Raw genomic sequence first — 19,628 nt, forward strand, 5'->3', positions numbered from 1 at the left:
GGACCGTCTGTCGTTTCAATTTCAGTAGCAAACATAATCTGGCAGCAAGAAAAGATTAGAGCTTAAAACAGTGAAAAGGGAGATTCAACGCTTCAACAAAAATGAACTCAAAAAGTTCAACAAAAACAAATTTTGAAAAAAGGACTTTTTTGAAACCTTGTATTTAGACATCATGTTTTTTTACAACCTTGTTTTTTTACATCATTCGAAAACTATTGCTGTGATAAGCTTAAATTTGAAAAAATATTTTACCTGTGATTATTTTTTGTAAAGATATGGGGGTTCAAACCTTGCCATTTTGGCTAATTTGGGACAATTAACGCGCAATATATTTCGCGCTATTAAGGCGTAAGCGAGATTTAATCCGTCTTAGAATTGTTCAAAATTAGTTAAAGGAAGCTTATATGCCACAATTGATGTTTAATAGGAGCAAAACTTATCACTTTGTACATAATATGGCGTGTGGGGGTTATTTTCAAAAAAAATCTCAAATTTTTTCAAATAAAATTTGAATTTTATTTTAATACATTCAAATTTGTCATGTTATTACTGCTCCATAGAGCTTAAAAAGCAGTCGGAACATTCAATGCTTCGCCCTGATACGAGCAGTCTGGTTTCTTTCAATAGGTTTTTAAAAAGTTTCAAGGTGCTAAAAGCACTTAAAAATTTGTATTGATGAAATCAACACGCAAATCAAGTGTATAAGGCTGTTCGATTCGAATCGATTTTTCTAACCAACATTTTAGTTATAAAATTATTGTTCCGACTTTCGTTACAAAAATAACGGAATATTTGTGCTCGGGTGGGTTTTATTTTCTTCAGACAAATTTCGACTTTTTAACTAGCCATTTTTTAACGTAATTTTTTATATCATTCAAAAGGTATTGTTGTGCTGAGCTGACATTTGAAAAGATATTTTACCTGTGAACAATTTTTGGTAAAGTTATGGGGGGTTTAAACTTAACGCGCGATACATTATGGGGGCTTAAACTTTATTAACGCTCGATACATTTTGCGCTATTAACGCGTAAGGGGAGATTAAATCCGTCTCGGAAATCGTTCCAAATTGGTTGAACAAAGCTTATTTGCCATAACTGATCTGTTACTTGGAGTGAAATCTATCACTTTGTTTTTTATATGGCGTGTGGGGGATGGTTTCATAAAAAATCTCAAGTTAAAAAAAATCATTTTTTATTACAAATAATTTTTTCATGTGATTGTAGCTCCATAGACCTCAAAAGACAGTCAGAGCAGCATTCAGGGCTTCACCCTGATACGAGCAAAAAAATATTTCGCTTCAACTACTACGGCCTGATCATTCTGAGCTCTTTGCGAAGCTACAGGTTATTTTTTTTAAAAAAAACTTCCTGGAAAAGTATAATTTAATGAAATTTTAGAATTTAGATGCAGTTAATGCTTATTTTTTTATCCGGCAATTACAACGCGCGTTTTTTCAATTTTTCCGTCTTGTCTAAAAATCTTGCTAGAACTGATATTTCTAACGAATAACTTGCCGGCGATTTAATGCGACTCAAAAATTTTTTTCAAGCTTAAAGTCTCAAACAGATTACAATTAGTTCAAATTGCCTTTTTACCTTTTGTTGAAAACTCAAGACTTACTCAAAGAGATGTTAAAAAACCAGCAAAGTTTAACCACGGGAGCTCAACCTGGGATTGAAATAGTCTGGTTGAAACAAAATAGCTAAAGTAATCTTTAATATGCCTATTTGTTTGTTTTCATTTGTAGTGAAGAGAAACTAATCGTTCAATCTAATTAGATTTTGCGGGCTGCCAGCTAATCAAGAAAAATAGATTTTTGGTAATTTTTCAAAAGACGGAGTGAAACTTTAAAAAAGAGTTTGAATTTTTTCTGGACCAGAAAGTAGGCTTTATACTCATCATCGCAAGCATTAGTTGACAACCTGCCATCTAAAATGCAATTTTTTTTCATCAAGCAAAACCATAATCGGCTTTAAGTTTGCGTCAAAGATTAAATCTACCACAATTTTGTCTGCACTCATAGCGCTTGTGAAAAACGACGATACACAATTGTAATCCATCAGAAGACAATTGAAGGGAATTAGACGCAGGCTGACGTCCTGCTACTCAGAGTGAAAAAGAGCGGGATATTTTGATTAGATTTATTGCAACAAGCTTTATGAAATCCACAGGGGACTGAGTTAGCACGACCAGACATCTGCAAGATTACAATAAAAATGGAATACCTTCGTTCAATAAACGCGTAAAGGTTAACGTCCAAAACTAGTGTCAAATGATGATCATGTTCTTCTGAACTTAGCTTTTAAGAAATACGAGATTTTTTAAACTATTTTTCACGAGTTTCTTGAAAATACACTGGCGAAAGCAAGTGCCTTGTATTCGAGAACTAGATTTGTGTCTGTTAATTTTTTCTACAAACTCTTTTTATTATTGAACCGTTATAACTTCCAGACTATATCCCACTATGCTTAGATGTAAAACTGTTGCCTTAGCAATCTAAGGTCTGGGGTTCGTAACCCGGCCGGACCTTGTTTTTTTTATGTAAGAAATTGATTTTTTTTCCGGGAAAAGTTGATTGTCGGTCGGTTTTTTGTGTGTGTTTTATGCTTTTTGTCGGCTAAGTTGCCACATCACGGGTTTTACTTGAGCTCTGAGCAATATTCTTTGTAGCTGCAAGTGTTGTTACTTGTTTGTTACTTCTGTAATCTACAAGCACTGAAATTATACAATTTTTTTTGCATGAAAGCTATATTCGGCTGAAATATATTTGGTTAATCTTTTACTGGTTTTGCTATTTGAAGCAACAAAATGATTATAACGTATAATTTTTCCGGTTATTTGTGGGGTAAAAATTCAATTTTTAAAAACTTATACGCTCAAAAATTTGCAGCTATGACAACAATTATTAAAGGCTATTAAGTCTTTGGCTCAACAAGTGTCTATCCACGTATTGTCAGATTGGTGTCGGTAAATACCAAATGAGTGCTGGTTATTGGTTTTCTTGTCTAGTTTTTTAATTTTTTTTTTTCATTTATTTATCATTTTCATTTTTTTCTATTTATATTCTCCGGTCTGTGTCTCATTTTCTATTCCCCGGCGTGCGTTGTATCGCAAATGTTTTAAAGCTCAGGTTTGCCTTGTGCTTCATTTTGAAACTATCTATCTTCTAATTTAGCGGCATAATAAACTCATGTTTTCTACTCTCGCCCATTAAGTCAATTGAAAAGCGTTTTTTTCATGTCTGAATGTCTGTTTATAGATTTAGAAGTATAAAGAGTGAAAATAGAAATAAAATGAAATTAAATGCAGATGCGGGCTTGTCTCTGGTGCACATATTTTGTCTAATTTTGTAAAACTCGATGAAGTCTGTAACTCCACTTATAAGCTTTTTAGTACGAAAATTTTCTAAACACTAGAATTCACTCTTCGTCTCTTATAAATGTCAAAATTTTTCCTAATTAAACAAAATTGAATGTTCCATTTCCAAATAGTATTTTCACTTATTTTTTTTTGAAAAACGACGATATTTCAAAACAATGGTTAAAATTTTATCGTCGTCAATTTTTTGTTACACCTTCACGCTATGTAAAGCAGCAAGTGATATAATTCGCACACAAAAACTTAAAAACTTAATTTTTTTTTTGGATTTTTTGATATATAAGTGCCAAATAAACCTTCCAAAACTAGTTAGTTTTCTTTTTGATAAAATTGAGTTTTTTTTCCTAAGTAGCTAAGTTTTATATAAAAGAACGTAACTCGGTTGATTCACTTGCTCGAAACTTAAAAAAACCTAAAAACTTACACCAATTTATCTCGAATTTGGGACAAATTTTTAGAAATTTTTTAAAATCGTTCAAATAACGACTGAAGACTTTAATATAATATATCACTCGACCCACAACTATGAACAACTAAAAAAAGAAAAAACCAAAACACAGCCCAATACAGGGTTCTTCCTCATTTTCAAAAGTCGGAACAAAGAGAAACTCAAAAAAATATATATTTATGAAGCAAACTTTGTCTCAACGAACATTTTGAGAACAAATTTTCTTCAGTTTTTTCTCATAGAGGCGGAACAATAATATATTCAAAATTTTCATTCATGATGTTACAAAATTTGACATTTTTTCATGAAAAAAAATTAGCACCTTATTTCAGATGCAGTTTGATACCATCTTCAATCATTCTCAAAAAATAAACTCACTTTTTCAACTCTATGAGAAAAATCCGCAAGATTGGGATATTAAAATTTCGAGAAAAAAAAACTTGATCAATAAATCCAGAGAGTTTCAAGATTCAATTTTGTTTTATATTTCAAAATTATGTTGTTTCTTGCACTGTAGTTTATGCTTTTGAATAAAAAAACTAAAATATCAAGAGTCTAGATAGCGTTTCATATCCGTTTTAACCTATTTTATATCCTCTATGGCAAACTGCAGTCAAACGAGCAAGTGAAAACACTCAAAAACTCACAGTCATAGAAAATCTTTAAAGAAGCCAATGCTTTTAAATTCTGTGCTAAAATCACTTTAGAAAGATTAAAAAGTAGAAAACAAATTTGTTGACCAGGAAAAAAATAGCTTCGTTGAGAATTTTTTTATGTTTTAAAAGTTGTCATTAAGAAAATTATTTATAAAAAAAGCAGTAAAAAAATTGGCTATTGTTAAGAAATTGGTGTGGAATTGTTTATTGTGGTCCAATTTTTGATCCCAGCAGGTTGAATATTGATTGTAGTAACCAAAATTGAAAACATTGTCTCTAAGTTTTTAATTAGGATGACATTTAAAAAATATATACATTAATTAATCTAACTATTTTTGACAACGACGCAATCACGAGGCCACTCATGTTGATAAAAATAGCAAAGTCTTCCTAAATTACTCGTTGAGTAAATGCATTTATTTATACGCGTAATCAACTTACAACAATATGATCGAAATATAACCTTCATACTTTCAGCCTTGAATAATATTCAGACTCTTCAATGCCATTAAAGGTATCAAGTTAATCGCAGTTTTGTCCTCAAGCTTCAAGACCATTAGTGGTCCACAGAATGTTTGCGTCCGATTATTTTTGACTTAGATCAGATTCTCTTGGTTGAGGTTGAATTTTTTTCAAATCATTCTTATTCGCCTAAGCTCAATTATAAAAAAGAAACTTCAGGATAATCGCTTGGCTTCAAATGACTGAAAACTAAGTTAAAAATTAGACATTAAGATTTTGTTTAGGAAGGGAATTATTCTTGCTGTTTGCAGTTCACATAAAAAAAATTGAAATTTTATCAGTTGCAGTTTGACCCCACTTTGAGCAAATTGATCAAGGATAAAAAGAATATGATTATTGCGAGTTTGATATGGTCTACTGGTGTCAAGGCTATTTTCCCAAAGACAAATGGCCCTATGCCAATTTGCCTTATAATAAATTGCCCTGCATTGCAACTTGTTTTATGCCAATTTGCCCCAATATGACTTTTAGTTCTATGCCGTTTTTCCCCATACTTAACACTTTTACTTGATTCTTTGACGCTCATTTTGAAGAACAGCAAGTGCTTATCTAGAATCGACTTGTTTTGAGAAACCAAGAGACTAAAATCAAAAATTTCAACTTGAGCTTAAGAAACCATTTTTTTGGCAATTATAAGCCAAAATTTAACAATAATCCAAAAAAAATTAAGACGAAAAAAATTCGACGTATGACAGATTTTCTTAGCGTCTGATAGATGTTCATTTGGCTAGCTAATCTGGTTCTATCCAAACTGAATTGAGTGGAACTCATCGGTACAAATAGCCCGTACTATAAATATAGCATTATTTTCTACTTAATATGCCGTGCGCTTGTAACTTTTACCAAAACGACCATTTTCCTCCTTCTTTGGAGCTCTTTATCAATATTTTCTCTAACACTTTTTCAGATAGTTTAAAGGTCAGGGGGAACATTTCGAGATTTACCTTGTAACAAGCAGTCTTGTTTGTTGTCGTTCAAAAATGTCGAAACTTTTTTATATCTCTTTTGGATCGAGAGCAAGTTGATTTCTGACCTTAACTCAAAAATTAAATGGGCCTGATTTTGAATTCAGAACTGGCTTTTGTACTTTCCAAAAATGGAAGATAATTTTAGCTTGCCTAAGAATAGGTTACGCTTTTTATTTCTATAAAAGACATTAATTAGCAAAACCTCCCACTGGTTAATTTTTCCTGGACTATCTATCCGTATTAATAAACAAAAAATAGATTTTGGAAAGACATCAATCATTTCATTTGTAATTTTTTTTAATTATTCAGTTCATGATGAAACAAGTAGTGTCTCATTGCATACTTTGAACTAAAAATACTAGCACTCTTTTTGTTCGATTCTTGGAAATGTGAAATTAGTGCAACTTCAAATAACAACAAAAAAAACGTTCGTGAGAATATAAAAAACCAAAGAACTCTAATCTTAGAAACAAATATCGAAATGATCAGGGAAATCTGATTAATCAGGAGCTTAATCAGGGAAAACAAAGGCGTCTTCTCTCTAACGATAATTAGAGAAGACGAACGTTTGCAAAATTAGCGATTTTTTACGCCCTCACCTCGAGAAAATTTTAGATCCAACCTGGTTTAAGTGGTTTCTAAAACTGGGTTTGCCTAAGAACAACTACCTTTGGCGCCAATGTATACTAATTTTGAGGGGTGAAAGCGCGCGAAAAAACGCAACTTTTTTGGTCAAATTTTTGCAAAAATTGCCTAAAAACGCTTTTTATTGGCCTGTTTTTTAAAATTCTTTGCCTGCGGCGCAGAAAATTTGACCAAAAAAAGGGTCTTTTAGTGTGTTTTGGGAGAGCTCGTAAATTCACTTCGGTCGACCTAAAAAAAGATCGACAAATTTTCGAAAAATGTTTGAAAATCCGCCCCTCCTTGAGAAAATCGTACATCCGCCCCTGGTTCCCAGTAATATTCACTGATAAGAAAGACTAAAACAGTTTTAATAACATTTTCATGGATGATTCCGTGTTATTTCATACATCATAGATCAATGAAATAGCTAACTTTTATCGATGAACAATGATAATTAGCTGATGTGCGGATTACATTCTTACCTCGTCTGTGCCCCACAGTGTGAGGTGGCAGTAGTACTGCTCCCCCGTGGTCTGACACGCCTCAGAGCCCATGATGAAGCCCAGGGTCAGCAGGGCTGTTGTCAACCACAGAAACGCCACAAGACCTAAACCAAACGCAAATAAAAACAATTATAACTACGAAATAACTTAGCTGAATTTTTGTCAAATGTTGTTACAAACTCAAAATTCATGGATAAAAAATTCTTACGTTATTGTTCTCAACTCTTTTTTGACATTAAAATGTCGCTTATATTTTTGCTGATCAAATCTTATTTTGAACATAGTTTTTTGCGTTGTGCTGTAGTTGCAAAGTATGATGTGACTCTCATTCGCAATTGTTGAAATAGACTTATGAATTATAAATGATGTGGGTTATGATATGGATTATAAGGTTCAAAAAACTGCGACGAATTGCGAAACTTAAAATATCCTATATGCTTTGAAACTTCAACCGTTAGAGCACAATTGATAGCAAATGTCAATTAATAAACTTAATTAATGGGCTTCTTCTGAACAATGAACAAACTGCGGGGGCGAAATGGCCTTCAATACGTATATGATACTTGAACAGAGGTCAATTGAGTTTCAAATAAATTTTTTGAAATCCGTTCAGGGATTAGAATTTAGACTATAGTGAATTTTTTAGGACTCTATTTTGCAAACGATAGCTCAAAAATGATCGAAACATCAAAATTTTTGTAAACTAGCTTACATTTTTAAGCTATAACTAGAATTTGTTATTGTTTTCAAAGACTTCAAATTATAATGGTTGTCATAATGTGTGGAGACACGGCCAGCAACTATTTTCCAGGCTTTCACCAGAGAATTCATAGTCTGAGGTAGCGTCGCGGAAGCAGGACAATCTGAACGGCAGAGAACCACACATTATATTAAACAAAAACTCAAGATTCGAAATCTTCCGTTTAAAATTTTGGGCGATGGAGAATATGGTACCACAATAAGAAAGGTTTCGAACATTAAATAAGCTTATTAATATTGTGGTTTCTTATTCTTCAAAGGGCAAAATTTAACACGGAAAATGTCGCATCTTGAGTTTTGTTTGATATAAAATAGAGAAATGAAAAACGATAAAACTTTATGCGAAACTCACAAATAATAGTAATGACGCAGTGACTCATCAGGTGACTAAAAATTATACAAAAAAAGTATGACATATCTTTTGTCAATCAAAGCTGATAAAATATTTTGTCATATAAAAATACAGTGTTATCAAAGGTGGGTTAAGTTTGTTGAACAAACTTGTCACCTTAATGAAAAAACCTTCAAGTCTTGCCAAACGTAACTTTTAAATAATGAGCTCAACTGTTTGCTTATAACTCGACATAAAGTGAAAAAGTGAGCTATGGCAAACTGAATATCGAATGACGTAAAAAATTTTCTTGCCAAATTATGTAGTTAAATTTAATCAATAACGAATTAAAAAACTTTTTATTCACGAAAAATTTCCGATTGATTCATAAGTGAAAAAATCATATTCTACTACAACATTTCAACTAAAACAAGACTGCTCGTATCAGGGCGAAGCCCTGAATGTTCCGACTGCTTTTGAAGGTTTATGGAGCAGCAGTAATAACATAACAACATAATGTGAAATAAAATAAAATAAATTTTTTTTTTCTAAAATTTGAAATTTTTTATGAAAATCATCACCCCACGCGCCATATAAAGTACAAAAAGATAGTTTTCGTTCCTTGTAACTCATCAATTATGGCAAATAAGCTTCGCTCAACCAATTTGGAACAATTTCTAAGACGGATTAAATCTCCGCTTACGCGTTAATAGCTCGAATTATATCGCGCTTTAATTGTCCCAAATTGGTCAAAATGGCAACCTTTAAACCCTCATAACTTTACGAAAATTGATCTCAGGTGAAATATCTTTTCAAATTTGATCTCAGGACAACAATACCTTTTGAATAATATAAAAAAAATTCCGTGAAAAATGGCTAGTTATAAAGTCGAAATTTGTCTGAAGAAAAAAAAACCCACCCCGAGCACAAATATTCCGTTACTTTCGTATCGAAAGTCGGAACAATAAAAAACAATAAGCTCTACAAATGATTGAAAATTTGACCAAAAACCTAAATTAATTGAAATTTTGACTGAAAAAGTTTTACACAACGTGCCACTGGTTTGCATTTGCTGCTTTAATTAAAATCATTTTTTTTCAATTCCTAAACATGAATGATAGATTGTTTTTATGAGCTTTCTTTCTCATCAAAATGGATTTTTTGAGGAATTAAATACCTTTTTTTCAAAAAATTGACTGTTTCTTTTTTGAGTAGTTCATTTCTTGTAAATTCATCTCTTCAAGTTTATTTCACAAAATTTCATCATGCCAAAATTTTAAAATTTCTCACTGATTTTTTTCTCCAGATTTTATGTTCAATTTTTTTTGCAAATGACAAAAAATGAGGGAATTTTGAAGGATCAATTAAATACCGAAACTAACTTTTAAGTTAAGCATTTCAAAAGAAATTTTTAGTTTCATTTGATTAAAATTGACGCCTTGAGCTCAAAATTGCAAAAAAAAATTGAGAAAATTACAATTCTCAGAACGACGCAGTAAATTGCCAAATTTTTCTAGCTCAGAAATTTTTACAAATTGATTTGATTTTAAAAAACTTTTAGTTGATAAAAAATGTGTCACAATGGCATTTAAATTGGGTCAGTGGTAAATAAAAAGACAAAGTAATTTTAATCTTTTTCTGATTGTTTTTTGTGAAAACCAATCGAAAGTTTATAGAAATTGAAGCCATAAATTTTACTTTGCTTTCTGTGACATAAACATTGCCCAAGAAATTGTGGTAAAGCATTTTTTGGAATTTGTTTTTTTTTGTGCCTTTGTGGTTTGAAATATTTTTCTTTTTCTAAATAGATACATTAAATGCTACGTATGCGCGCATAGTATGTATTTATTCTGAAAATTATGCGCAAAAATTGTTCGGGCCCTATTCAAGAAAAATTTTATGCTTTATAAGAAATTATTTAGGACTTTGTGTTAATCAGCTCTAACCCGAACGATTGTATAGTGATAATTTAGCATGCGCGGTGGCCTTAGTATTTTTAATTCGTGTTCTTTTTCTCGACGTATGTTCTTTATAACATAAATACATTTTTTTCAAAAGACAACCAAAAAAGGGTTCAAATTTGGAACGCTTATGTTTTAAAAAAAGAAACACGGTTAAAAAAACTAAATCATGTATTGGAAATGATGTATTTACATCATCATTGCTGAATGTTTCACTGCAAGCGTATAAAGCTTTTGTATTTTGGCTTTTCTGAGAAAGATTTCGCTAGACACCCCTTCCACAAGAGTCGTAATTTTTTGTTACATCGCACTAAGCAGACAATCTAGTACATACACAAGCCGTTAGGCACATTTTTCAGTTTATACTTTAATTGCAATTCTTACCAATCAAAAGCTACCCTATTAATCCCCAGAAAATTTAAGACAGTTTTGTCTTTAAGGCCAGAAATGGACAAGTTTTGTATCATACAATCAGACTCAAGATAAAAACTGCGATATTTTCTCATAACTTTTACTATAAAGTTACAAGAATTACATGAATTTAAGAGGAAGACAAAGAACAAAGAGAGCCTTCGTCCGAATAAATATTGATTGCTGTCGTCATAATAATTTTGAAAAAAGATACTGTAATTAATACTCTACCGCCGTGTTTTTCATAAAATATATCTCAACATCCTGGTAAAACCGGATGCTTTTTCTTTTTTCAATCTATGTTACTGCTATTTCATCTTTCTTTTCATAATTCAAAACTTAATTCTAGTTCGGAAAGCAAATTTTTATACTGTTTTGACCTTTAGTTTAGCAGACGGTAGGCAATTTCATAGCTTTGATCAGGGGAGGACTTTTAGTATTTTTTTTAACAAATCTGATACAAAAATTAGGTATAAAAAGTTAGTTCAGCTTTTCTAGGTATACAAATTGATTTATGAGGTAGCTTAAATTAGTACAAAACTCCAATGAATTAGTACAAAGCTTCTAGTACAAAACTCCTATGAAAAAAAAAGCACAACGTTTCCGTTTTTGAGCACTTTTTGGTAGGCTTTCGCCTAAAAATGCTTTTTTTACTCGAGTTTCCCTTTCAAAATTAATATAGATTGGCGCCAAAGGGGCCTTTAGAAAAACTTCAGGGTCTGTCGGGCAAAAATGGGTTTTGCTGAATAGTACGACAGGGGTACCGGGTCGAAACATTACGGAAAAAAGAAAAAAACACATCCCCCCCGCACACACATATACTCACACACTCCAAATCGCTCACTTTTTTCACAATTTTCTTTTCAAATATTCAGCTTTTTATTTGGGAGCCACAATCAATTACTCCCTGAACAACTTGAAATCAAAACTTTGATTAGATCTGCACTCTTTACTGGGGAATGTCTATCCTCGCTATCATTGTTTCTTGATAAAAGTTGGCAGCAAAAGAAAAATAATCGTTTTCGATCACGTGCAGCGTGAAATCTTTTTTCAATTTACATAATTGAATTAAAAAACACCATCAAAGGTACTCTTATAAACTTCCCTACCAGCGGTTTCCATTTCATCTCGAGGGAAAGTTGTTCAAGTTAATTTGAACTTCAATGAGATATTTCAACCATGTGAAGTAATTACCTTCCAGCTTCACTTTAAACCCATACCGTGTCTGATTGCCAACTTTTCCTCTTGTACAATACATTATTTCAAAAAAACTTCCAACAACATTACAAAAAAGGCGGTTTTGAAAATTGAGGGCCTTTTTTGGGGCATATTTGGTTAGTTTTTTTCTAGTTAATTTAAAAACAAAGATGAAAAAGTGCATGTAATAAGAACCAAATCAGTTCTTGGGCACCGATGATGGATTGATCATTACGCTCTAAATGTAAAGCTTAAATGTCATGAAAGATCAGAGAAGTATAATTAGGTTTTGAATTGTATTGGATATAAACACTGAATTTCCCACGCAAATGATGATTATAAACCCAATTTTTTTGCAGGAGGAAAGGTTATTTTCATTCTATTGTAAGCCACATTTGTTGAATTAAAATATAAATTAATTGAAGTGTACGAAAGCAACTTCACAAGATTTGAATACTTTTAATCATTTTTTTTATAAAGAGTCACGAAGTTTAGCTTTGATTTATTGACTCAAAAGTCACAAAAATTGTACCGCTCTATGTACAGCTGAATTTAATCAAACATTAAGTTTCCTAGTTCGGTGACCTTATCATTTTTGATGACCTTATAGATGTAAAATATCAGATAAGTTGACCTTTAATGACTGTTAATGAGTTTTCCATTGGCAGAAATTGAAAACATAAAAAACTATTGGAAAAATTGCTATACAATTTTTTTTACATGATTTTTGAGAAAAAATAAAAACGTTTGCTAGTGTCATGTTCCTTTGTAGTGCTTAATGAACAGCGTAGAATGGGGGTTAAAGCGTACAACAAAAAGCTAACATCTATGTTGAATAGAACTTAAACCGTCTTTCATAGAGTGATTCAGCAGAACTTACGATAAAAAAAACTTGTAAAAATACGAAATATGAATAAAATTGATCTAGGTCTCAATTTACAAACTCTTGTCAAAATTGGTCTTGCTTATCAACAGTTTTGATTATGGACTCATGGGCCATATTTTTCAGCAATGTCGTTTTCTTTCGTTGAAACGCCGGGATTTAAATGGTAATTTTTGTTGAGTTTCTGTGAAATGTTTTTAAAACTTTTAACCCGTTTGCGGGACGCAAACTATTCACTCCCCAATCTTTTTACCAAAATTTTAATTGAGAAATCTTACAATTCTATTCAACTTGCAAAACTAAAAAATTATATTTTACGCTACTTTAATTTTTCTAATTATAGCTAGAGAATAACATCTCTTCATCTCAGCAAATGAACTTGGATCCAAATGAAAAAACAAATCAAAATCAAATCGCAATACATATATCGCCAACTTGAAAATTTCTTGAGCAGAAAAAACGATAAAAAGTACAATTTAGATAAGTGTCTGCATTTAGTTCAGTGAAACTTAAAAACGAAACCTGATGTTGTTGATTTTTGTTGCAAAAAATTCGTTGCAAAAATTCGTTGCAAAAAATTCGTTGCAAATTTGTTGCAAAAAATTTCACTCGTGTTTTAAATCCATCATCCTTTTGAACTATCACAGGATGAAAAAACGACTGTTCAAAATCACTTGGCATTATGGTAAAACAATATGACTCTTGGTCAAAAGATCAAACGATCGATTCACGTTGGATCAAAAGTACTAGTTCGAAACCGATAAAAATTTAATCGAAATTGGTAGCCGGTATGTGGGAGCGGGGTGAGGGAAAATACAAAATTATTGTTGTATTGGCCTCCATCACCTCCCAAAAGTTGTTACCTCTACGATGACTTAAGGGCCAAAATTTTTACGATTTTTGGTAAATCAATTAAAAACGCATTTAAAAGCCGACAGTTTGACAAAATTAAGCTGACAATTTGACAAAAAGAAATCTAGGAGAATGTCAAATGAGCCGAAGCTTGAACATAATTTACTATATTTGAGCTTTTTTTAGGAGTTAGTTATCATTCGCACTTTTTCATTGAGTTCTCGGAATTTTTTACGGGCTGATTGGTGGTACCACTGGTTGCTCTCAGAGTTTTGAATTTCTGATTGTAAAAATCAAGCTATTTTTTTCCAAAAAATATATGAATTGACGGGTGAATGCCCTGGAAAAGCGACGTAACGCCGATATAACAGCCTTCAACTGAATTGGTTGTTCGAATGAGACCTCCCGCCGCGTTTTCGTAACAATTACAAAAAGCTGGGGGGAACAAAGGATCAAGCTGTTGTTGACCAATTGTTTCTCTTTAATATAAGTTTTCTGGAATAATGATGCGAGCTTGTCAATAACAATTTTGTCGAGGATACCTGATGGAATGTCAAACTGACCGGCAGTTTTGTAAATTCTGTCTATGACAAATGTAAACGAACGGAGATTCGACATCTGAGATAGGAACGAAGCTTGAAACTGGGATCTTTTAAAATGTGAAGTCTATCTTAGCATGCTTTTCATACGTTTTTTTCAGACCCAACTCTGAAGCTTGCGATGGAAGTTGTGGCATAAATGAAAATAGCAAGCTTTGATTTCAGTTTTATATTGGAACGAAAATGCGTTCAAGGCAGCTTCTTCTAACTAATTGAGATTTTTTTCCTGTACGATGTCTCCAATGAGGCCAATGAGGGCTTACAAAAACCTGCTGTAAGAGGACGCTTCTTAATTCCTAAGCAAAACGTAAACGCAGGGGGGATAAAGCCGCCAATCTGGATATTTACTGTGTACAATTGATCAAAAAAATGAGACGGACATACCTATAAAGTTCCATCACAAAGCCAAACTTTAATATTCACGCGAAGATGATTTAAGTTTTCCAGGCCACCGAGAAAAAAGAATCGCTCATTGTCTTCTTTTCCGCTATCATGTAGACAAAAAGTAAATATTTGTCGGGAAGTTCGAAGTGACCGTCGGTCGATGAATTCACTGGGAGTGGTTTTCGCGCTTTGTTCCTTTTGAGGGTTTTTGTCAGGGCTGCACGTGAAGGAAGTGAAAGCTGAATTGCCTGATTATCGTTCACAGTTTTGAGGCTCTTTGCTTTCAACTGCGACTGGGGATAAAACTCATGGCTGTTCTCTTAATTGAATGAAATAATGGTTTCGTCGCAAGTTATAATGGTCATTGGGCAGTTATATGGACGCCATTTTGAACGCCATATGAACGCCAGTGAATGGTAGATTTGGTGTCTCGCTTTTTAGTGAACTCATGTCCGTCGAAGATAAGCAACGCTTTGCCGTGTTTGTTGAGTCTTACTAAAGATAAAATCTGTCAGTTGGTGTTTATTGTATTGGTGCTTTGTGTTTAGTGATATATCTTTGCATTGTGTTTCATTGTCAAAGTTTTCTCAAAGTTATGACTCCATTAACAGATTGAAAAATACAATTTAACCACTGGAAAAGACTCTTTTACCATTAGCACTTTCTCTATATGGCGTCTCGAAATAATTGAGGCAGTTGAATTGAGTCTATTTTTAATTGCGATTTAGAGATATACACCAATCCCTAGTAATCAATAAACATAAATTAACTTTTAATCCTTTATGGGATATTTGAATTGACGTGGGATATAATGGTATGGGATATTTTGTAAAGTGGTACTTTCGTATGGGATACTTTGTCCTGTCATCCAACAATTTTACGCAGAGCAGCCTATCATAATATTCCAAAAGGTAATTTACAACAAGACTGCTCGTATCAGGGCGAAGCTCTGAATGTTCCGACTGCCTTTTAAGGTCTATGGAACAGTAAGAACATGAAAAAATTTAAACTATTAAAACTTAAAAACAAATCATTTATGGCAAATATGCTTCCTTCAACCAATTTGGAACGATTTCTAAGACGGATATAATCTCCACTTACGCGTGAATAGCGTAGCGCGAATAATATCGCTCGTTAATTGTCCTGAATTGGCCGAAATGGCAATCTTTAACCCCCCCCCCCCCCCCATAACCTTGTGAAAAATGATCACAGGTGAAAAATCTTTTCAAATTGAAGTTCAGGATAACGATACTTTTTGAACGATTAAAAAAGTTCCGTCAAAATAGACTAGTTAAAAGTCGAAATTTGTCTGAAGAAAAAACCACCCGAGCACAAATATTCCGTTACTTTTGCTACAAAAATTGGAACATTAGATTGATTTAGCAAAACACAGTAACCAAACGGCGATGTTTTAGAGGGTATGGGATTCGATATGCATAACTCACGGATGTACCCATTAATTGAATTTCGATTGAATTGATCAGCGACAAGTTTTCGCTGTTCATAATTGCAATGAGCTATCACTGACTACTAAGAATACCTTAACTTGAATTATATAGGGGAGCAGAATGATATTTTGCTCCCGAAGTTGATTGCGGCAATGAGCAAGGCAGCAGTACCTGAATTGACCACACTTTATAAAAATTGGCCAAAATCATAATCTTACATAGTAGTTATACATCCATCGTATAATCAGATTGAGCCCATATAGAAAATTATAACGAGTATAGCAGGTAACTAAGTTAGCAGCATTTTATCGCTCGTCAACAATTTTGTAAGGAATACCTTTTTAAACTAAAACAAAAGGAATAATGAAAAAAAAAATTTTCCTTCAATCTGTGTGCTTTCTACTTTTTAAATTTCTTTTTTCTTCTTCTTTTTCGGAAGACTGTAGAATAATTTTACATTTCGTTAAACTGCTAAATTAGCAGCAACGATACCAACTTTGAGATGAATTTTTTTTGAGAATTGTCCATTACTTGATACGATTGCTGCTTAGCTGATAGTTCAATATTCGCTAGACTCAAGAAGGACTTGAAAACCAAAATTATTCAGACCAAAAAAGTTTTTTTTAAACAGTTTTTTTTATAATTGTTCTCAAATTATTTCAATTATGACAAAAAGATTTTCCAAAAAGATATGGTTATAACGCAATCTTGGTTACATGGCCTGAACATTTGAAAGTTTTTTTGTTCCAAACTAAACTTTGAAGAAAATGACGGACCATTCGTGCTTGTTGGGTTGGGTTGGGTTTATTTATTCAGACAATTTCCCAACTTTTAATTTAGCGTTTTTGATGGAAAATTTTTATACCATCTGAGAGATATTGTTGTCCAAAACCAAAAATTAAGGGGGTTTGAAAATAGTTTGAAAATTTGGGATAAACAACGTGCAATACGTTTGAGGTTCAGTCGACCAAAAATGAATGTCCTATAATAGTACCATCCCTTTGGGTGGTCAGGGGCTTGAACCCATGAGTAAAAGGAGAACTTAATCCACTAGTGAATATATGTATATATAGATGCTTTAATTGTCCAACATGGAAGAAGGCTTACCCAAGTAGTTCTTCTTCCTCAGAAAGGTGTCCTTGTGGAGAGGGTAGACTGTGATTACGAATCTCTCGACTGACAGCAGAAGGAGGATCATTGGGGACACGTACTCCGCGATCGCATACAGCATGTACAAAGTGCGACACCTGTGAACAAAGAGAGAGTTCAGCCAACTCGATTTCAATTATTCTAAACGGGAAAACTCAACAATTTTTAGTTACTCTTTTTCAATATGAACTGAAAAGTTTTACCAGTATAACTAACTCTGAAATACTATCACTATAAAAAGGAGTTACTTTTACATCAGATAGTGTCGACTCGAAAGACCCTAGAGAGACTGCAACTGTCACTGCACGCCTATTTTTTCAATCAATTTTAAAATAATGTTCTCCTCTCTAAACATTAGAGAGAAGAGAAAGTTATATTAGCTGAACAAAACAAACAAAACGAATAGCTTTGATCAATAGTAGCCGGTTGTGCCCAAAGTGACAAAATCGAATCGATTATCTGCAAAAAATTATACAAACTTAAGATACGTTGTAGTGTAAAACTTCGATATTATATTTTAAAGTAGGGGCAGATTTAAAAAGAGACGCCTACCATTCCCCCCCCCCACCCCTCAAGGATTCGACCCCCTGCCGACCCAAAGCGTCCCTCCTTTGGTACTTTTTAAAAAATTCACTATTGGCCGACCGACCCTAAAATTTTTCTAAATGCGCCTTCGGCGCCAATATATACTAATTTTGAGGGGAAAACGCGCGCCGAAAAAACGCAATGCAATTTTTTGGTTAACATTTTTCAAAAAGTGCCTAAAAACGCCTTTTTTAGACTATTTTTTCAAAATTTTGCCTGCGGCGCAGATAATTTGAATTTGGCCAAAACAGGGACTAAACCGGGCTTAGGAAAGAGCTCGAAAAAATCGATTCGGTCGACCTATAAAAAAATCGAAAAAATTTTCAAAACTTTTTTAAAAATCCGCACCCCCCCCCCCCCTCGAGAAAATCCTAGATCCGCCCCTGTATTAAAGCATTTATTTTTTTTTGCAAAAATTTCATTTTGTATATCTCCATCTTATAATCATTATCAAAACTTTTCTTCAAATTTTTCTGTATCAATTTTCATGCATGCTATACACAGATCGTATACATTTTGTATAACGATTATCTTTACTTTATATACAAATTATCTACAAATAATACGCAGATTGTAAACAGTGTATCTACAGGTCTTAACTGACTGAAAATCATCTTATTCACAGATTGTATACCAATTTTTCAACATAATCACCGATTAGATAAAATACATATATTGAAAATAAATTGTAAGATAGGTTTTTCAGTTATTTTTTTTGCATTCGAAGAAATGTTTTTCTGACCGCGGGAACCTTTAGGTTGCAAAATTCTAAATAAATCTCTTGAAACGTGTAGTTTGCGCTAAACATTTTCCTCAAGCAAGTGGAGCGTCTCAGAGTTCCTCATGTTTCCTGGGTACAGTTTTTTTGCTAAAAATTGAGAAAAAAAAGCAGTTGTTAATTTGAGTTCTAGAAGGTCACAATTGAAATTGTTACTAACCGTATAGTTTGTATACAAAATTATCAATTTTAAACGCAATTTTTAAACATTATCTATAAATCATCTTCAAAATATCTACAGATTATAAACAGATCAATTTTTATCCATTTTTGTCACTGCTGTAGTACTGTTTGACATATTTAATCGTGCTGTGAGTTAAAGGTTCATGCTTCTGAAACAATTTTTATTGAAAACGAGAAAGTGAGCTGAGCGCTTCCTGGAAATTGTCATAGCAATTTTTTTTCACAAATTGTAATGAAGGTGATATTAAAACGCTTCAACTGATAAAGGATTAACAATTTGTTCTCGTGAAAGCGAGAAAATTTGTTATTGAAAACGAGAAAGTGAGCTGAGCGCTTCCTGGAAACCGTCATCACAATTTTTTTAAAAACTGTGTCATGGTGATATTAAAATGCTTCAACTGATAAATGATTAACCATTTTGTTTTCGTGTCTAGAACAACCGGCTTTTACTTAATCCATTTTGAGCCACAAAAGAAATTGGAGAGAAAAAGCACGTTGTAAAACAAAAATACAAAACTTTATTCTAAAAAAAATAGTAATTTTTGCCTTGTCTGTCATTAGCGGTTGAGACATAAAACTTCGCATTAAGTCGAAAAAAAATCGGCTTTGTGGTTGAGGCCAAGCTCAGAAAGGTTTGTTACTTCTTCTATCCGTTTTTACGTAATAAAAGGACCAAGCCACGTTCCGGTGCTTCTCCAAGAGCAACTTTTTTGATTGAACAACTTTGAGTTCAATAAAAAGGACTAAGCCACGTTCATGTGCTTCTCAAAGAACAACTTTGAGTACAAAATGAGTATGAAAAAAGAACAACTTTTAGTACTTTGAGTATGGCTCCAAAATTAAGTTTTGTTCGGCGATATTAGTTCAATTAGCGTCAATTCCTTTTTTCAGCCATGTGTCAAAAGTTCAAGCCAACATTTCTAAATAATCAGGGCAAAATGAATAAAACTTTCTCTAACGCGTTTTTCTCGATTGGGTTAATTTTTGACAAAAATTAATGAACACCAAT

The 19,628-nt window shown here is 32.8% G+C and overlaps 1 protein-coding gene across 1 annotated transcript in view; it reads right to left on the bottom strand.

Moving 5' to 3' along the window:
* Window positions 1-7,078: 7,078 nt before the first annotated feature.
* Window positions 7,079-19,628, bottom strand: part of LOC134855987 (alpha-1A adrenergic receptor-like) — a gene marked incomplete at its 3' end in the record, with an annotated part of 18,470 nt that continues 5,920 nt past the window's right edge. Inside the window, exons 2-3 of the mRNA XM_063872353.1 lie at window positions 17,032-17,171; window positions 7,079-7,203 (exon numbers count right to left, since the gene is read on the bottom strand). Of these exons, the coding sequence (XP_063728423.1) occupies window positions 7,079-7,203; window positions 17,032-17,171 (265 nt within the window). The remainder of the gene's footprint in view (window positions 7,204-17,031; window positions 17,172-19,628) is intronic.

Source organism: Symsagittifera roscoffensis, unplaced genomic scaffold, assembly GCF_963678635.1.
Source record: "Symsagittifera roscoffensis unplaced genomic scaffold, txSymRosc1.1 SCAFFOLD_211, whole genome shotgun sequence".
NCBI classification, from domain to species: Eukaryota; Metazoa; Xenacoelomorpha; order Acoela; family Convolutidae; genus Symsagittifera; species Symsagittifera roscoffensis.